The 20,279-nt window shown below is 41.0% G+C and overlaps 1 protein-coding gene across 2 annotated transcripts in view; it reads right to left on the bottom strand.

Annotated features, from left to right (window-relative positions):
• Positions 1-20,279, bottom strand: part of GAREM1 (GRB2 associated regulator of MAPK1 subtype 1) — a 101,614-nt gene that overhangs the window by 19,876 nt on the left and 61,459 nt on the right. The window contains exon 3 of one of the 2 annotated variants that reach the window (XM_040068262.2): positions 4,538-4,668. The exons of the other annotated variant lie outside the window; for it this stretch is intronic. Within the exon in view, the coding sequence (XP_039924196.1) occupies positions 4,538-4,668 (131 nt within the window). The remainder of the gene's footprint in view (positions 1-4,537; positions 4,669-20,279) is intronic. 2 annotated transcript variants of the gene reach the window in all.

Raw genomic sequence — 20,279 nt, 5'->3', positions numbered from 1 at the left:
AACTTGGAATAATAGATTTCGGTAACACCTGAGTCAATATGCTGCCTTGGACTCCAATTGTTCTAATTTGTTATAGTTCGAAGCAGATGTCTTTAATTGGACACATATGAACACCTCTATAAAAATAATTTGTGGCTTCATATTGGTCGGTAAACCTGCTAGATTTTATTAGAGTAATGCAAGCATTACATTCACTTTAAAAATACAATTAGGACTTTTTTTTTTTTTTCTGGTTAGAGCTCTTTGTAACTGTGAGGTCTCTGATTCATAGCTAGAGCATACAGTTTTTACTATTAGAGCCAAGAGACAAATCACAGCACAATGGATATTTAATAGATAATGTATACCTGATCTACTTTTTTTTACAGGTCACAAAAATGGAAAAATATTTTTAAAATGGGAGAGGAGAGGGAAGAGGAAGAGAGAAGAGCTGTTAGCAGAAAAAAAATGAGCAAACTTTTTCAAGGAAGTTGGCTAAATTCAGCATGACAGTACCCCATTCTTCTTTTATAAATGTCTGTTTCCCAAGACAGAATTAGCAAGTAAAAGTCTTCAAGCTAGCATACATGTATTTCTCTCTGGGATAAGAGGGACTCTGGCTAATTGCTACATTAACAGCTGACTTCAGTGCTCTTTAAGGACGTCTCAAATAAATTAGTGTTCTAAAACTGACCCCAAATGTGGCAGGTAACACTGCAGAGGTATAACATGGAGCATCTCTTTATGCAGGATGTCAGGAGCCACCAGGGCAATGGCGCTTGCCATCCAGGCTCTTTTTGGAACAGGACCCCTCCCACAGGTACCTCAACACAGGCACACAGCAGCAGCAGCAGCTCTGCTTCCTCTGCTTCTCTTACTCAAGCCACCCACCTTTTTCCAGGAGGAAAAGAGGCAGCCACAGGACTGCAATGCCAATGCAAGACGCCGAGGTGTTGAGCCTGTGTGTATTGGGGGCAAAGGGGAAAAAGAAGAAAAAACCCAAACTGCCTGGAGCTGACTCTTGCTGCTTCATGAGGCTGGCATCAAGCCACAAGGCCACTAAAGCACTAATTCTTGAGGTGAAGTATTATGAATTGCCTGAAAGTCTGGAGCCAAAATCTACACATCACCTCATTTCAAGAAAGTCACTACTGCAGCACTTAAGAATGTCACCGTAGGTTACAGCCTACTATATACGTGCTTTATGGCAACGCAGGGTCAGTTTATCAGAGGCACTAGAATTACAATCAGGAGATCAATTTTGCTCCACTGTACCGCACTAACACCTGCCAAACAAACAAAGCAAAAAAAAGCTGAATTTTCACTACAGATCTCTTTCTGCCAAAATGCACATTGTATGGGCCAACACAGTTAAATCACTCTGAAAAGAGGATTAAATTAAAAAAAGATGAACAAATCAGGTATCAAAAGTTCACACCAGTCATACAATATCTTTTATAAGTAAGGAAAGAATTATTGTAAGGCTAATTTGCTAACCCACTTTTCCATCTTAGAAAGTGTCTGCAAGCAGCTTCACAGACTCTCCAGAGAGACCAAGTGACATTTTGAGAACAAAAATATTATTCTGGAAGATCTGAAGGGTCCTGCAACACTAAATGGGCTGTTTTTTAGAGTGAAGGAATTCCTGGCTTGTCCAATGTTCAGTCTATCAGATAGTACTGCTGCTTTTTTAAGGGAACTTTTTGTGAATTGCCCTCAGTATGATGGGCAGGGGGGCGGGTTGGTCCTTGTTTTGCTTTCAGGTCGTAGTGCAAATAGCTTCCTGGGTGTTTGTACACACTGCCATCTGTATGAGGCCAGAGCAGTTGAAAGCAGAAATCTACTCCTGTTGCTTCAGCCAAAGACAGGGTCTCGGGTAGCTCAACATTCTTAGTATTTTGTTCCTAGCAACAGAGAATCAAAAAATCCCATCTTTGTAGCATAATGCCGTAACACAAACAAAATCTTCTTCAATGATGCACAGAGTATTAATATCAAAAGGGTTCTCACTTGTCTGGCCAGTGAAGAAAGAACAGAATGCCTCTAATTTTTGATCAGGAACAGATTAAACTATTGACTGAGTGAAATTCACTTATCCCTAGGATGCTCTAAATTGGTGTGCCTGTAGATGCTGCTGGCCACCGTCTGAAATAACCAACTGGGCATCAAGTGCAGTATGTATGGAAAAACAAGCTACTAAGTGCTTTCAGCCATTACAAAAGTTTTATTTAATCTGTAATTTTTGTTTGCTATTCTCCGAAAAGATATCACCCAGCAGGTCCTCAACCCCCTGCTTAAGGACACTGGCCAGAAAGCTTGTCCAGCTGCAAAACCACAGGGAAGGAAGGGAGAACCACCTCCCCTGCCTCACACCAGGATAAGATTGCTGATTTTTCCCTTTAACAACTACTACAAGAAGCAAAAATGAAGGAGGCCCCTTGGAAATGATCTCACAGCTCATCACAGCGAGAAGCAGTTTGGTGAATGGCAGCAGGAGCTGTGAAATCCTGCCGGAGCCAAGGATTTACACTCAGGAGCAAGGTTCACACCGAGCGGAATCATAACCATGGTGTACTGGCACATGCAGGCACACCTCAACAAGCACAGACAAAAGCATGCAGCGACTGTTGGGTCACCTTGCAACTCTAAGGCTCCTTCTTCAAAAATTATCCACTGAAGACTTGAGTGTTCTGAACAAGAAAGAATTCCCAGACTTCAGAGCTCCTTCTCCTCTTAAGTGCTTCATCAGATATTTTAGGCTTTTTTTTTTTTTTTTTTTACATCGGATTAGCTACCTTCTGATACTCTCTTCTGAATTTAAACAGGCACGCTCCTTTGGACAGGAATCAACCATACTTAGAATTCCTCCCTTTGCTCTAATCAGCTTGACAGAATCTCTCCTATATTAAAATTTTAGCGTACGTAATTCTCTTGCATGTAAAGGGTTATTAAACACTTTAATAAATCCTGCTAAGTTCATTTATTTTTTGGAAGATGATAACCTTGGAATAGACTTCTATGAAACTGGAAAAACTGCCAAGAGGAATACTGCCAAGATAACTGTGTAACTAGGTTAAACCTGGATTATTATTACTGTTATTTACATTAAGGAGTATCCCTATAAAACCTTTTAAAAATGGATTTGATATCTAACAGTAAGATATGCTTATTTCTCAGTTTGCTACATATGAAAAAGAGTTCCAAAAACACCCACATTGAACTCAAGATGTAGCATTTTATGTTTAAACAAGCCTGTAGACAATTTTTGCACTAGAAAATCAAAGCTGCACATTCTACTGTGCCATTCTCTTAGTTTGGTAATTGATGAAAAGAGAAATAACAGCACAGCTCTGGATAAGGCTAGCAGTCACAAGGATTTTTTTCTAATCAGAGATGAAATTTTCTTGTTCCCTTGCCTAAAGATACAGAAGTGTTGCAACTTCCTCATGTAGCCTTCATTCACATAAGCCTCAGTTTTACAGGCTCATGTAAATGCAGAGCACAAATAAAAACAACTCACTGTCTTGCAAGGCATGAGTCTTCGTCACTGAGTAAATTAACTGATGAGCTCTTCCACTTCCACCTATAAAAATTGTGAACTAGCTGGTGTCTCTCAACTGTAGCAGTGCAAGAAAGTGGAAAAAGGCATTAAAGGTTGTTATATAAAGCCCATCCTGATACACATAGGACCAGGAAATTCCAGACTGGTTTTGCACCAGCAGTATCAGCCATTTTCCCCCGCAGGGTACATGATGTGGATCTCCACCGCTGCACACCAGCTCTAGGATGCTCTTCTACCAGTCTGAGATGGTGCTGCTGCTCAAACCAACCAGATAAGCCTGAAGACCACTCTGCTCTCACAGCAGAGCCAACCTACCTTGTGCAGTGTCATACATGTAGGTAGGACAAAGAAGAACAAGTTGTGTCCTCACTGTTTCATGCCACTGCACTGCAGTGTGGTTGGTGACAGCAAACCCTCTTGTGGGATCAGAGACCCTTTCATGAGCCCAAGAGCTGTGCACAAACAAACATACACACATGCACACAGAGAACAACTGTGTCTTTTTATTTTGGTGGGGATTTTTTTTTTTTTTTTTTAATTTTATTCACAATGCTATTTGGCTGCAGTAATTTTGAGACAAGCAACCCCATCATTTCACCCTGTGTGCTCTCTGAGAAAGAGGCTTTCTGGAGACGGATTTAAGCAGCTGCTGCTTAGCAGAGAATGAAATTCAGACTGCTGGAGGGGGAGGAGAAAGGGGGCAACAAACAACATTTGTTTAAAATCTGGCAGGAGCATCCTAATTAGATGAATTACTGAATGGACCATCAGGATTGCTCCCCAAAGTGCCATAGGGCAGCAGAGCCCTTAGACGACATGTTGATTTAAGACTGCAAAAATGATCCCAAAGAGCACGATCACCGAACGTGGAACACTAAAGGCTCGTTTGTCCCAAAAATCACACTTCCCACTCAGTGCCGTTGCTCACTTGCCGTGTATATAAAGGTTGCAACAGTTAATCATTTAGACAGGGATAAATATTTATTCAGGGACTACCTTAACGTTGAATGTTATTTCCTCCATGACGTAAACTCGTTCAGGAAATGCTTTAGCCACCTCCTCCACACTGTTAAAATACTGCACTGGCTCCTTAATATCTCGGTCTTGTTCCAGCAGCTTAAACTGCCCTGAAAACAGATGATAAACAGAAGAATTGTAAGATATTTATATTGGACAACTGTCACTGTGGCAACTGCTGGCTCAACTTCTTCACCATTTTGCTCGGTCAATTTTTCCAGTTATTAGCAACCAAACAAGGAGACAAAAGATTGTAGAGTCTCCTGAACCCGCCATGAAAGACACCCACTTTCACTGGCTCAGAATGAAAAGAACATGTGGCAGCCAAAGTGAAGTTAAAAGAGATTGGTTTATCACATGATCCCTAGAAATAGTAAATAATTATGGAGGCATTTGCATTTGTGTACTTAATTCAGCGTCATAGTATCTGTACAGATAGCACTTTTGGGCCTTTAATGTTAAAAGTTTTACAGAAAGAAACCACACCCGTTACTACAAAACCCCAAAACCAATAAACACAGGAGTTTAGGTTTGTTTTTAGCATCATCAAACAGCTATTAAAAATGGTGGGCTAAACCTAAGCCCTTTTACCCTTGAGCTTCCCTAACAATGGAACAGCATCTAACTTTCCTTAATGATAAACTAAACCCTTTGAGAACTTTTAGCTAATGTAAGATATTAAACCACACACATTCAAAACTCTTTTGAAGGTGTCTGCCTTCAGAAGAGCATGAGAAAGAAGTGTTTCTTGCTAACTTTACCTCCCCCCAGCACGAAAACTTTGGCTCTTTTCTATCTCTTGTAAAAGGCAAGAACTAACAAGGAGGGAGCCACCCCAGGCAGACCTGCCAGGGACAGCCAGGAACATCAATCACCTGCATGCTCTATGAACACAAAATTTTAGAACTTTATTTTATGAATACAGAGATAAGAAAAGTTTAGACAGTTTACTTTTTGCATGACTTAAGCTTAAAATCAGTGGAGTGATCTTTCCAAATTTAGAAATGGTAACTACTACTAAGTTAAAAGCTGGTCTCAGCAAGACTTGATGTAAGAAACAACTTTAGGAAATGAGAAAAAGGTTGAAGAAAATCTTTTGTTGGTGCACTTCCTTTTTTCACCTGCAAATTTTAAAATTTGCAATGCATGCACTGGATTATTGTTCCCAAATAGCGCTCAACTTCATTAAAATACATCCAGCACATGAGGATGTCAGCCACCTACAGAAGTATTTTCTCACTCCTTTAGCATTCTTGTGCTCAACACCCTGCTGCCCCTTTACATCCCATCAGTCTTGAGACTTCTGTGACATGTTTGGAGAATTCACCCACACTGAACTATTTCAGGCCACATGACAGCAGAAGACAACGCAAACTCAGCGAGCACTGATGCCCATGACAGCAAGCTGCCCCACCCCTCTGCCAGGTGTGTGCACACATCTGTACCCACCCATCCACCTTCCAGGAGAGGTGCCAGAGCAAGAGGCTCAGCACTGCTGCCCATCCCAAGCACCTGCTGCCAGGGGCATTCCCTTTTAATCAGTAGGTTAAGAGCTCTGTAGTTGTAACCCTGAATATCAACTTGCAAGGCAGAGGACTTCCTTTTATACCCTTCCATATGTTTTGTCTTTCTAAAGTGATCATGGTAACTTTGAAGTATTATCAGCAGTGTAACTACAGATGCTGGTATATCTCACTGCAGGACTGTTTTCCCAGTGTTTTAATAACCTTCACCACGTTTCCCAAATCAGCTGAGTTTTCCCAACTTTGCGTCTGCTCCAGGACATGCCATGAATTGACATCCAACCATGGCAATTCATGTACTCTGGAGACCAGCACTGCAGTAGAAGCCACAGGACTTTTGGTCTGACCTGAGGGAGCCCTTCCTATAGTGTACCACAGCAGGAATGGCTTCTCTGGGTCAGATCAAAGGTCTGCCTCATGCAGCATTCCACCTTAAACAGGAGCAAGCAACAGCCACGTAAGGAGGTTGGACTTAACACACAATTAGCAATACTACCCAGAATCTCCATCACAGCTCTCAGAGGAACTCATGGCTGAAGGATGCCCAGAGCAGAAAAGAGGTTTTGGGCTTAGCGGTTCCAGAGGTTTTCTTCCCTGTAAATTTGTTTAATTGCTTACTGGAAGCATCTAAAACTTTCACTGTAGACATACTCTCTTATCTTGAAAAGTTCTGGCAAACTCTTTTTCCACAAACTTTAAAGTATCTCTGGGATTAAGACTACAAACTATAGGAGTGATAAAGCTATACCTGGCAGACAGAATGGGTAGCCACAGGAAACCTGATAGCAGACAAGCATTTGGAAAAATGCTTCACGTACTCAATAGAAACATGCCAGCATACTAAAGCTGAATTCCCCAGCCTGTCTGCTTTGAGCCCTTTTGGATGCAAAGCAATAGAGAGGCCAGGCAGCCAACACCTTTGGGCTAAGGGAATCTGAAAAATTAACAGGAAGCTGCTCAGTTAACTGATGCTGGAAAGTGTGCTATGAGTGATGCCAAAGCTTGCACACAGAGAGATGAAGAGAGAACTGTGCTTTTTAATCCCCAGTCTGCCACAGATCATGAAAATCCTGTCTTCAGGATTTCCCTGTTAGGCTTCTCCTAACCAAGAGGAAGATGCATTCCCCAGCTGCACAGGTCCTTTCCCTCACAGGCAACCCACTTTCCTGTAAAAGAAAGTGAGGAGTGGGGAAGCTGAGTGAAGTCAGGTGCCCTTGTGCATGACTCAGGATGTGCCAGGACATCGTGTAGCAGCAGAGACTATGAGCTGCACCAGGGAGTATTTGACAGCACAGAAAAAACACGACTTTAAAGCACAGAGCCAGTAAACGTAGTCAAATAGTCACTAAGGGCAGGATGCTCTTGAATTTAACAGATGTCACACAGTGTTCCTTCATTATGGGCTGACCTGAGGCTGTGCGTATTTTTGACTGCTGTCCTCTTTGACTACTGACACAGCCATTGGGATGCAGCCCTAACTGATTGCCCAGTTTGGGATCCAGGGGTCTGATTTGCAGTATTCCTGGCTGTGGCTACCATTTGAGGCAAGCTGTGATTAGAGTTTTTAATAACAAAAACCCCAAACTCAAACCACAGCAAGTTTAGGCCATCTCAGACAGAACTAAACTTTGTGGAGTTACTTCTGATTTGATACTCTGTGCTTATGCACAGAATGGAGGTGAATATGATATTGCATGGAAGCTACTAGGTTTTTTGAAACTATGATATACTGCGGTGATAAAACTTTGCTAGTTCTTAAAGAAATTGAGAACTCTCACTTCAGAGTGGGAACTGAGTTGGGCACAGCAACAAAGCATGAATTCACAGGAACAAGGAAGGAAAACAAAATACATGATATGAACAATACTCATCCAGCCCTTTGAATAAGACGGTGGTCTTTAATTCTAGGTTCTCTAGTTACTCTGTTTGAAAGCATAATAATACTCTTTTTCTATGACTGTTATATATTTAACAACAGTCAACATGGTGGCAAGACAAGGCCAGTTACTCCCTGCAACCCAAAGCTCTACAAAATAAGTCCCAAATTCCTCAGCACAGAACAAACGCTTTAGGCTGTGTGCAACTAGAAGCAGAGTCTGCTCTTTACTGCAGAATTACACATTCCTGAAAAAAAAAAAGAAAAAAAAAGTCATTGGGAGCTTTGGTTCGGTACAAAGCGACACTCAGAGCTGTCTGTGTCGCTATCTGTGCCATCCTCCCCGTCCTTCAGCTGAGCCTCACAAACACAAAGCCGTCTGTGCCCCCACTGCTAATAAGCAGCAGTTCACGAGGAGGTTGACGACAGAGGAGTACACACAGATCCCAAAGCACAGAATAGAAGGGCAGCATTAATCTCTGCCTGTTACGAAATCAAGAAGTATGCTGTGCATGGGAGCTGTCAGTGCTAGATGTTAAAATTCCTCTTCCTTGAAAAAGATGGGTTTTTGAAAAATTTGGGATTTTCTATAGATAGTTTTAAAAAAATATTTCCTCATTGAAAAAATCAGACTTTTTTATTGGAAAGAAAGAAGGGCTGAAGAGGAGCCTACAATACACATTTGAACCAGATGTCAGTAACTAACTAACTGAGAGGAAGCAGACAATTTCTTACTATGTTTCTCGCTGGTCTCTATTGAAACCTCCATAAAAAAGCAAAGACGGTATGGCTGAAGCACAACTTTAATGGACATAAGTATGGCTTGACTGCATGGTAAAGTGGAAATCTATTACACTTTGCAAGAGGCACAATTTAATCAGGAGGCTTTACAAAATTGACAGCAAGCTTGAACAAACCACAGGGCAATTTTACTTTGCGTTAATTAGGAATGCAACAACAACAACAAAAAAGCAAATATAAAGCTAAAACTATACTTTTATAGAAGCTCACCCTTCTCTCTCACTAGCACAAAAAGAATAATGAAATGTTTCTGTAGTAAATCAGTGAAGGTTCAGAAAGACCAAAGATTCATAATACCTGCATGGTCCACTGAGCAGGTATGGCTATTCCTCTGCAGCCAAACGCAAGGGAGAAATGAACAACTACTGCAAGCTTTATATCTCTTTATCTCTCTGTCTGGCCTCTGGCAGGCACAGTACTGGAACAGTTTCATCCTAGTATATATTATCTCTGTAGATTATGAATCCTTATTTCTCTGTGAAGGTACTTACAGCAAAGACTGTAAATCTACTACTGGTGGAAATGAGTCTGGAAAGCTAAAAAGGCAAGGAAGGACCTAAACCAGTGCTTATTCTCCAGTTTATGAAGGCATTTATTAAAACCTATTAGGAGCAGGAAGATCAGTCCATCTTCCTTTTGGCCATATTGGCCCTGGAATGGCTGTGAGTAAGGCCCTTTCTGTTTCAGCTTCTGCTGCTTCCAGTGCTTAGGTTCTTGTAGGCTTACACATGCTCCTAACTCCAGCCCAGCTCATACAGGTTATTTCTATGATGTAAAATCCCCTGGCTTTCACAGCGACTTGCCCCTTACCCTCAAATATTCCAGCAGTTTCCAACGGTCCAGAGCATTTCCAAAACAGAAACATTCATTCTGTACAGTGTCTGCACTGTACCTAGACCCAGGCAGTCTTTATCTATGTTAGGCATTCAATGGCTGGACAAAAAGTCAAGTTCTCATTGAGATAAAAGTGTGAGAGCATATTTATGGTCATACACCAAAATGAAAATATGGAAAAAGAAACTCAGTTAAAAAAAACCAAACAATCAAACAAACAAACACAACAAAATCCCCACATGTCATCAATAGGAAACATGGAAGGTCACAGACATCTGCTCAGCTGTGTTAACTGCTAAACGTTTCTCCAAGGTGGCAGGAGCTGCATTGTCTTTCAGCAGCTTTGATTATTTAGTGAGTCTCACAGCCCTCCATGAGACTGTGTGCAAGGCCCAGTGCCTCTCAAGAACACGCAGATGGCACAGCAGGGTAGCAAAAGTACTGCAGAGGTTTATGTTTCATATTATTTGTTGACTGCTGACTGCATTGAAGCATTTCAAAGAACTGCAGAGCTACTAAAAAGGAAAGGCTCTACCTGCCAGAATAACATCATTTTGGAAAAAGACAGTTCTTGCCTACATTTTTTAGCATTCCTGAGCATAAAACACTGATAGCAAATTACTTTGTTTTTCTTCACAAAATGATGATCTTTGATATAACTGGGCAGAGTTAAAGAGAACAAGCCAAAAGTATACTTCAGCACATCTGGCTCTTAGATGCACCTGTACAGCCTTTATCTCGTTGTGTACACAACTCTCCTCAATGCTTGATACAGATACAAATTCATTTTAGTAGTGGACAATGGAAGGAAATCTCAGTTTATGGTCTTCCCTGTCAGCCCATCAACTCAATCATACGGTAGAGCTATTTCATCCCTAACTAATCCTTAGATAAGGCAGCCTCTCAAGAGGGACCATAGCAAATTAAAAACTTGCACAAAAATAGATTAAGCTATAACCATAACACTTCAGCCTACTTGCAATTAAAAAAACCAAAACTAACACCTCAATTTTTAATTTAAATTGACATTTGCCAATATGTTTTTGTATAGAACCTAAACGTGGCACTTTGTCGTTGCAAAAAGTGTTGTCCTAGCAGTGGCTGTAGCTGCTTCCAGACCTGAGAAAAGGATGAAGAGCCCATCACAATCTGTGACAGAGCTATCACGTGGCTAACTGGGACCATGGTGTAAAACTAATACTGAAGCTCTTTCAGGGACCTATCACCAAGGCAATGTGAAAGGGTTTGGAGGACATGAAGAAGTAATGATGAGTGGGAAATAAATGTCTCACTTCACTTTTGTCATCTTCCAGTTTGTCAAAAGTGAGCATTTGTACCCAGCTCTCCAGAGCAGGCACACTCAGCAGCAGAGCCCCACTGCAAAGAGAAATTGCAAGTGTAAATGGAAATACAGAATGCTGTCTCTAACAGCAGGAGCAGACAGTAGTCCACAAATGGACTATTGCAGGTAGGCTCACTGCCCACAGAGAAGACAGCAAACCTGCTCTGTTATCTCTGAACTCTCCATTGAAGGAGCTGCTGATTTCATCTCAGGTTGGGATGTGGCAGAAAACTAACATGGATGCAGTGCCATGGTAAGTTCAACCCCTCAGTCAAAGAAAGAGCAAGATAACCCAGCGGCACAGGTTCACCCTTATCTGCCACACCGATAGCTTCTGAGAGCTGAGGAAAAAATGGCTTGGGGGCAGAGAGGATATTTTTTGGAGTTATTCATGAGAACTTCTTTGTTTATTTTCACGTTGTAGCCTGCTGAAGGCATACAGGAAACTATAAAAGGGCAAAGAATACAACAGGAAAATACACAAGTATATCTTTGGTGCACAGCTTCCAAAGGATGACACCTGAGACACAAAATAGAAATGCTACGAGTGATTCTTAAGGCTTAATCACCTTGAAACAGCTGTAAGAAACTGAAATGTTCCTTCTGTTTTTTTAAGAACTGCCTGTCAATACTTTTTCTTGAGGAGATGGGAGAAGAAGAGGACCTCCTGTGTCCCAATCCATACCAAATCTTCCGGAAATTTTGGGAACGTATTAAAAAAACAGACTGAACATGAACTAGAGACAGATCTAAGTAAACATAACACAAGAAGAATTCATCAAGTGTACTGGAGCTAAACTTACAGCACTGCAAAGCAGAGGGCAAGGCACAAAGGCACATTCAGTCAGCAGATAATGTGTAACATTTCATGGAGAAGGAGCCCTTCAGAATGAATAGTTTTACTTCTTGGAAGTTATTATGAAGATTTTGAAGCCTTAAATGCCTTTATTCCTCACTGTGTCATGTCTGTGGCACAAACACCCAATCAATCAAGAGAGAACGAGTCAGGCATCACAGCCTGGTGAGACATGTTGGAGCAGAGCATCAGCCCACTGCCACGTCACCTGTGCGTATGCACAGACACCATCTGAGAGATCAAGGAAGGGAATCCAACCAGGTTTCCCACACGGCAATGCAATGCTTGCTAATCAAACCCACTAATCCTATGCTGGCAAAGCAAAGGGGATGGTACAGCCTAGCACGCTCTTTTGTCTTATCTTACTTTTATGATTCGTAAGTAGCATAACAAAAAAAAAAAAAAAGAGAAAGATTCATTTGGCAGCATAACAAAGAAAAATCAGTTCAAATAGTGACTGATGATAGCTTAAAGCAGATTTAACTCACAGATATTGCAAGAGAGGGAATTTTAGGTTACAGATGATGCAAAAAGACAGACAGGGAAAACAAGCCTAACCTCCAACCTTTGTTTCATAAGTTATTATCATCACAAATACAAGATTACCACAATGAAATGTTCCATTTTACAGGGTCACATGTTTTGAGTGTCTGGACTGTAAGTAAACTAGATTTAACTTACTGGATTATCATCGATCTAACCTGTAATTAGCATAATTTTCTTCCTTTCCCATGTGCTTCCAACAGACATGCAGAGTATGTTCCATAAGCAGTGTGTTAGTTCACACACCCAATTGACCATGCAGAAGACTCTGAGTACCACACTGACTTTCTCAATTACTGTTAACAAAAGCTGTGGTAATTTTCCTGTTGAAGAGTAAGAATATAAAGACATGCTCATGAAAATGGAATGCTCTTCTGGTCAGTATCAGCACTTACCCTGATCACAGCTCAAAAAAGGATTGAAAGAGGGAAAAGTTAACAGAGAGCCCAACTAAACCAACCCAGAGCTTGCATGAAACAGGATTGAGGTGACTACATTTTACAGCAGCTGCCCAATGATAAAAGCTTTCCTTTTATGAGTATAAGCATCATTCCCTTGGTACTGGAGTGGGTAATACCTATGCAGATTTCAGTTATGACAATGCTTAATAGTCACTGAAAGCTTATGGCTCCCACCTACTGTAGCAGCATCCAGGATCCTTATGAGAACATCCAATGGAACTGGATGCCCCTAGAGAGGAAGACTTGATAAGAATGTAAAGACAACTTAATCCCTTACTTAGAAGCCTTTACTAAAAAACTACCAGAAAATAAAATGAGCAGAATCAAAAGTGAGAACATATATGGTTACACATCCTACTGTACTTTGAAACACCTGTCTTACTAAGTAAATGCATTGCTTTCACCTATACACTAGCACTGATTCGGGGCTAAAAATCAGTCCTAAGGAGTGGAGACCAAGCTTAGATATGTCAGTGCAAACTGAACATCAAACCTTGTACTGGGTGGCAGATAAGACCTTTAACAGAACCTTACACTGCTGTGCCCATGGATTTTTCTATTTTCGTGAAAGACATAACACACCTTTAAAAGTAAGAAGCAACAAAGACCTAATCTGCCTTTGGATCTAGTCATAGCTAGGTGATCTCCCCCCAGATCATCAGTATACATCCATCCCAAGACATACATACATTAAACAATCAGGGTTGCCTACAACAGATTAACATTTAATTAAAGCACAGAAGAAAGTTGAGATGAGAGTAACAGAATAAACTCCTGGGTAACATTTGAAATTAACATTACTAGTTTCAAGCAGGATCAAACAGACTATGATAGAATACCTGTTAAAGGTTAGCCAAGCATGCTGGGACTTTGTATCACAGCTGCATCCAAATATTTGGCCTTTTTACCACAGATTACTCACTTCACTAAAACTGATTTCAGAAGAAACTATGACCATGTAAGGTTTCCTCCTCAATGTTGACAGAGAAAATCCCTTTTCCTTTTATTTCAGAACAAATTTGTAATAAATAATTTGGAGAAAACACAATAACAAAATCTGTTCCTGTGGGCTGATTCCCACCCCAGCAACAGTGCAGTTGTAGTCCATAATCTGCATGGGCATTATGCACTACAAGTACCTAATGAATACAGAAACCAAATTACATCCTTCCCTTGCCTCAGCAGATGCCTACTCATAGAAAACCCACCTTTCACTCTTGCCATTTTGGTTGTTAAACAGTGAACTTCAGTTCCTTGTGCAAATGAAGTGTCAATGAAAGAAACTAGAGTACTTTCTGAGGGCAGCAATATTTCAGGACCTGAGTTCAGTGCAGTTCTAGTGGAAGAGTTTATTTTAATTCCAGTGCCTACATTTGTTCAAAAAGATGAAAATTATTTTTTGCACTGATAGAAAGGTAAAAACCAGACAGCATTCAAAAGAGAAACTGTGTTCACCTGTGGCAAAAGAAAAATGTTATAGTGAAAGGTGGAGGAGGCTTCATTCTTAGAGAAACAGATGAGCTTGAAAAAAGGGCTAATAATTTTAGGGGACCAAAATTGGGTTGCATTGAAGAGAGCCAAATTCCACAAATTAGAAACAAACATGTTCCAGCCTCTGTGTCAGGCCTGCTCTGAAACCTATCATTTCACTTTGATTTAAAAAATCAAGAGATTGCAGTTATAGGCAGAGATTTAAGATGTGCAGAAGTGCATTTTTATCACAATATGGATACTAGGGATCCTAACCACAAGCAACTTATGGATTTGCACCAGACAACTTTTTTGATTTGGTACCCATCTCTTAAAAAATAAATTTGCAAAGTGAAAACAGCTCTCCCAGACAAGTTCATACACATACTTCTATTTCTTGGTAAGTCAAAACTTTCACTAAAATAACAGCAGTAATCTCTGAGCTTAATCATTAACTTTGCCTTACTGAGTAACAGCTTTTATTTATTTATCTGGCAAAAGCCTCAAAGCCAGCACTCACCAAAACTCAAGCTCTTAATGTTTCTGTCACAGTGCAAAGACACCTTCTTCAACTGCAGACCCACCATCCTTTACACTTTCTGGTCTTTTGATGACGGATCCTTTTCCTCCTGCTGCTCCCACGTGAGTATCCCCATTTCTGTGGCCTGATTTGAGCACCATTCATTGCCTTCTCGCTCACTGAGAGCCTTTTGTGCCTTTCAGGTTCTGACCCCATCCCGTGGGCAATACACCCTGGCCCAAGTGTAGGACGGTGCGTCCTCCACCCGAGGAGGGCGGTCACATCCACAGCACTGCCCCTGGCCACCACTTGTGCCGCAGTAAACAAAGCTAAAGAACAAGTGCATTCACGGAGCAGAAATCTTTAAAATGCACACAGATCAATTCTGTATAAAAAGTGCTTTTGTTTCCTGTCCAGGAACAGGTTTTTTAATTAACTGAATGGGAGGAGCTGTAAAAAAACCAGGAACAATGACTGAGTCAGAAGCTCAGTCAGTTCTCAGTAGCTTAACAGGGCTTTAACATGAGATGGAATAAACTTATTTCATTCAGTTAAACATTTTTATCAATGTGTAGAGAGACTTCAGAGCTGAGGCTTGGTATCCTGAAAGACCGTCTGTGCACTATAGAGCAGCTTATTGTTTCAAAGCTTGTATCTCATTTGCTTGCTGAATATATACATAGTTTCTAGCAGAGCCTGTATTTTTTTCCTCTTCTCCCTTCTCCCTCAACATAAATCTACTAAAGTATTGTACTCAAATTACTGCAGAACCTGTCACCCAAACAAGTTCCCAACATTTGTGTATCTGCAACAGAAAGAAGTAGTTGCTGTTATTCTATATAATTAAAAAGACAAATTTCTTTGGAAAGGTACTATCACTTTGTATTGTCAATGCCTGTCAATGCAAACTATAGCTTAATTTACATATTTACAATGTGTTTACATTAGGAAGGAATTCAATGTATTAGGAAGAAATTCAATTTATTATAGCTCCGACCATCAGCAATCATGACTAAGTTCTGGAAAAAAAAAAGTTCACTTTACTTCTGGAACAAATTAAACAACATTTTAAAAACTGAAATGAAGCCAATTTCCAAAGAAACTCTTTAATTACACATTAGGTCTGGTTTATTCATCTGAGGTTTCCTGTCAAGGAGAGTATTCAGCTTTAGGTACATTCATGCTACAGCTAAAATTACATTAAGGAGAATTTATAACAAGTGTAGTGCCAAAATAATACATGATCTGAAAATCACCTTGATGAAGTACACATAGGAGCTTATGCTCCAAAAGCTGTCATCTGTAATGCTGGAATATCTATCAAGCATACAAAGTAACTTGCAGCAAGCAAACATTTCTAATTTTTTTTGGTTTAGGATCAGCAGTCACATTTGTATCACAGCCTCAGTTGAGAGGCAGAAGGTGTTTTGATCCTTGCATTCTGCATGAGCTAAGCCATCTCTTCACTCACTCCCTATGAACTCAACAGAATTGTCTGGTTTCCAGTACAAGAGGACATTGATTCAGTGCTGTGCAATTTACCCATGAAGCAGACAAAGCTCCTGATAACAGCTCAAGATGAATGAAGGCAGCTTTTAAGAATGAGCATTTTGGCACATGTTCACAGCATGCGCTGAAGTGTCATCAGGAGAAAGAAAAAAAAAGGGAGGGAAAAAAAAAAAAGGAGAGAAGAGATAAGCTGAAAAGGTGGGTGAATGGAGACGATGAGTAAGAGCACATTGCTTCAGCACTGCCACTTCATTTAATTTTCACTGCTACTCAAGAAGGCAACAAAGATGATAAATCCAAAATGCAGATCTAAGCAAGATATGCATCTGCCTCAGTTCTCTTGAATGCATTCCGTCACACACATTTTGTTTCACTACCTTAAATAAGGAGAGTACCATCTAAACCTCTCCCTGGCAGTTCAACTTACCATAGCTGAATCCAAAAGGTAGAAAGAAACAGAATGCCCAGCCAATTTTTTCCTCTCGTGAGATGCCTGCCAGCTTGCTGAGAGCCAAATGAAACCCGTTACTAGAGGCTGCCAGCCTAGCCTAAAACAGCTTGACGGAAAAAAATGCTACAGACTACACATGGGGCGGTTTAATTCCAAAAATGTTTTCAGACCACCACTTACGAGATTTTGTTTTCTCTATCTAAATGATAATTCATGAATTAAAGAGTTGTACTAGTGAATATTTTTCCTCTTTGTGTTTCTAGTGAAAACTTCTCACTAATACTGGGCAACTCCCATTCAAAGGCATTTTTGCACCAACCCCACTTTGTATCCTTTCACTGAAAGGGCTGTGAAGTGGTAATTATCAGGGTGGCTGGCCTCCTGTTTTTGAGTGCACATGGTCTTCCCCAGCTGTTAGATTATCCTGAGATACATTATTACATACTGATTTCCAAGCATAAAAGCTAACATTAGCAGCTGCAAGTATTCCAGGGAAACACTGCTTTAAATTCCTGCAAAAAACCTTCAGTTGTAAAACAAGGTGATCTGAAATCTGCCTCTGAGATTAGGAAAAATATTACTAAAACTTTCATTAGAAAAACCCAAAGTTATTCCTTGAATAATGACGCTAAATCAATACTGGGTAGTTTGCCTTAGCACATAGATTTAAAGTTGTAAAGATGTCATGGACGGGAAAAAAGGATATTAGGGTTTCAGACAATTAGAATTGGTTACTGTAGGTATTTAGAAAGAGAGGCAGATGGTGCTTGGAGACCAGAAAAACTGGGACATCCCAAACTAAAAGCGACTCAAAACCAAAATCCATCACAAGATCAGTCTGCTAGAATTGTTACAAAGTTTTCCCGACAGCTTAATACTCCTTTCAGGAAAACGACTATTTCAGTTGAGATTTCTGAACATAGGAAACAGAGGGGCAAAGACACTTGAAAGCTCCTGCCTCTGAAATGACCTACATTACGCTCTTTTGAAGCATATTTTTCCTCAAAAAAATCCAGTCGTTCCTTTTTTCAACTGCACTCCTGCATACCCAGCAAAGCAAAACCCAACAGCACACAAGGCCTTGACAGACACACAGTGGCACGGTCATCGCTGTGCTGCAGAAGGTCACCCGGAGAAGGGTCACCTGCCCCAAGGAAGCAGACCAACACTTCTTTTACCCCTTCATTCTGCCACCTCCTTCTACCATGCCGAGCTGCCTCGAGGGGACAGCGTCCCTGCCACTGAAAGTGAGGGTCTCAGCTCGGCCGGCAGCTGGTGCAGGGTTCACAGAAAGAAGCTTCAGTGCCTGACTACATAAATCAGTACAAAACACGTTTAGTTAAATCACGAGAAATACCGTGAGCACCTAAGCAAAAGCCAGATACAACCTGGTTTACAATCTTTGTCTTTTTGTCTGCTGGGGGCTCTTTGAGGGATATCAAAGTGGGCAATTCACTTTTCCTCCCTGCAGTCACTTGCCATGCTTTGAGCACATGTTACTTTGGCCTCCTCAGCCACTCTTCAAGCTGGAATTGCCCAGGTGGCTGGGAGTCTAAACATCTACAGCAGTTACTTGATGTCTTACCTAGGTATTACCCTACACCATGCCCTGCCCCTGTGATGCACCCCTGCCTGCTGCAGGCTCCTCATGGCTGAACAGGCAGCTCCTTTGCCAGCTCTAAGAAGACTCAGCTGAGCCAGCTCTCAGACAGCGGTATGCCAGCTGACCCGAGGTTTTCCTTGGACAGAACTCAAAAAACCACTCTGCACACTTTCCATCAGATCCACATTAAAGGAGCCTTACGGGGGCCAAACACCACCAAGTGACAAACATCTGCACCATGGGAAAAAGGTGTCTGTTTTCATTTTCCAGAGTGGAGAAGATGTGTGGTACATCCAAACAGGATGAAGGCATACAAGTGTCACATCACACACTCCTGCACCCCCGAGCCAGCACGTCTGACAGCAGTAAGGCAGACATGGCAGCACCACATTCCCCCTCAGCAGCACAGCATCCCTCCTTTCCAGGGACTCCCTGCACACAGACCTTGGTTGCCATCACGTGTCGGGCTGCTGCTCTGTCCCTGCTGTTGTTCAACAGGCATGGAGACGTTCTCTCACATCCATGGGGGTAGGTGGGCACAGCCTACATGCTTCACTTCCAGGGTTTCTAGAGAAAGCCTCAGGTCTCGCAGACAGCTGATCTGCAAAGCCTGCACACATCTCCATGCAGAGCTGACAGCTTAAGCATGGCCCTTTGTATTTTATTTGACAAACGTCCACCAATGCCTCTCTGCTCCCCTTCTCCCTCATCCACAATTATTTCCCATTGAAGAAAAGGAGAAATAAGCAAAAAAGAGTGAATTTTTTTTTCTGGGATTCTCCTCTAGGAAGTGGCATACCCAGGAATCAGTATGACACAAATTTCACAGTAAACTTATGAAAACACACAGTAAAGAAATTGATGCTACACAAAATTATTATTTTCTTCTACAATTAAAAAAGCTTCACAGCTAATATTAATATTTAGAGAAATCAAAGTTTAAAAGTTTTGTTACCCAGAGTAACAACAGAGGATAAGTTTATCTAACACCACATAGCACACCAACTCTGACAATCAGTGAAAAAAGGAAGGTTAATTAGTAAATAAATTGAGCCAGATACCAATCCTTCACAACAAAAAAAAAGCTTACATATACCAGAAATATTAAAACCACACACTTAAGATCTTCATGCAAGATTACAGCATGAAGCAGTATGGGCTAATCCAGGAACACCAGACAATTTAATTACATTTTCTACTGAAAAAATTAAACCATATGCATAGCTCATCAGATCAAGCTTTCTAACATGTGTCTGGTTTTGATATCCAATATCTGTCTGAAAATGAGATTTTCATTTCCCTTATGAAATCCGATTCTACCTCCATGGTCAAACTCAAGGAGCACTGACGGAAAGTGAGTGAAAAAAGAACAAGTATTGGGTCATCTGATTTAGCCTTACAGCTGAGAGTTCAGTCTCTAAATACTAAAAATCTTAAGAATAATCAGATTTTTTTTCCCCCTCAAAAAAGATATCCTAAATTGTCTTAATTTTCTTTCTTTAGGACTACAGCTAACTAGGGTCTCAGCTGTTATTAAACAATTTCTCCCACACTGTAGTGCTCTCTCACTAGTTTTGGCTGTCTCCTTGAGAAAACCTTGCAGAAAGACCGCACATGTGCGATGTACAAAGAAATGACACAGTGCTTCTGCTGGATCAGCTCATCTGTCACCTTCATCACCCGTCCCCTGCTGTTACTGAGCAACACAAAGCACAATGAGCTTTAGAAACCTGCGCATCCTGAGGATCCAGAAATATTCACTGCTCCAGCTCCTGTTAGCTGAACAATATCTGTACAAAGGAGAACCATGGAGGTAGTGATTTAACTCCAAAACCAGTTTCTGTAGGTGTTATTTTACAAAGTTGTAACACCAAAAAAAAAAAAAAAAAGTGCTTTTCTGAAGGAAGAACACAAGCCTGTATATTCCATCTG

This window comes from Hirundo rustica, chromosome 1, assembly GCF_015227805.2.
Source record: "Hirundo rustica isolate bHirRus1 chromosome 1, bHirRus1.pri.v3, whole genome shotgun sequence".
In the NCBI taxonomy this organism is placed as follows: Eukaryota; Metazoa; Chordata; class Aves; order Passeriformes; family Hirundinidae; genus Hirundo; species Hirundo rustica.
Note: the sequence above shows the minus strand (reverse complement) of the source record. Positions and strands in the feature narration are given on the sequence as shown.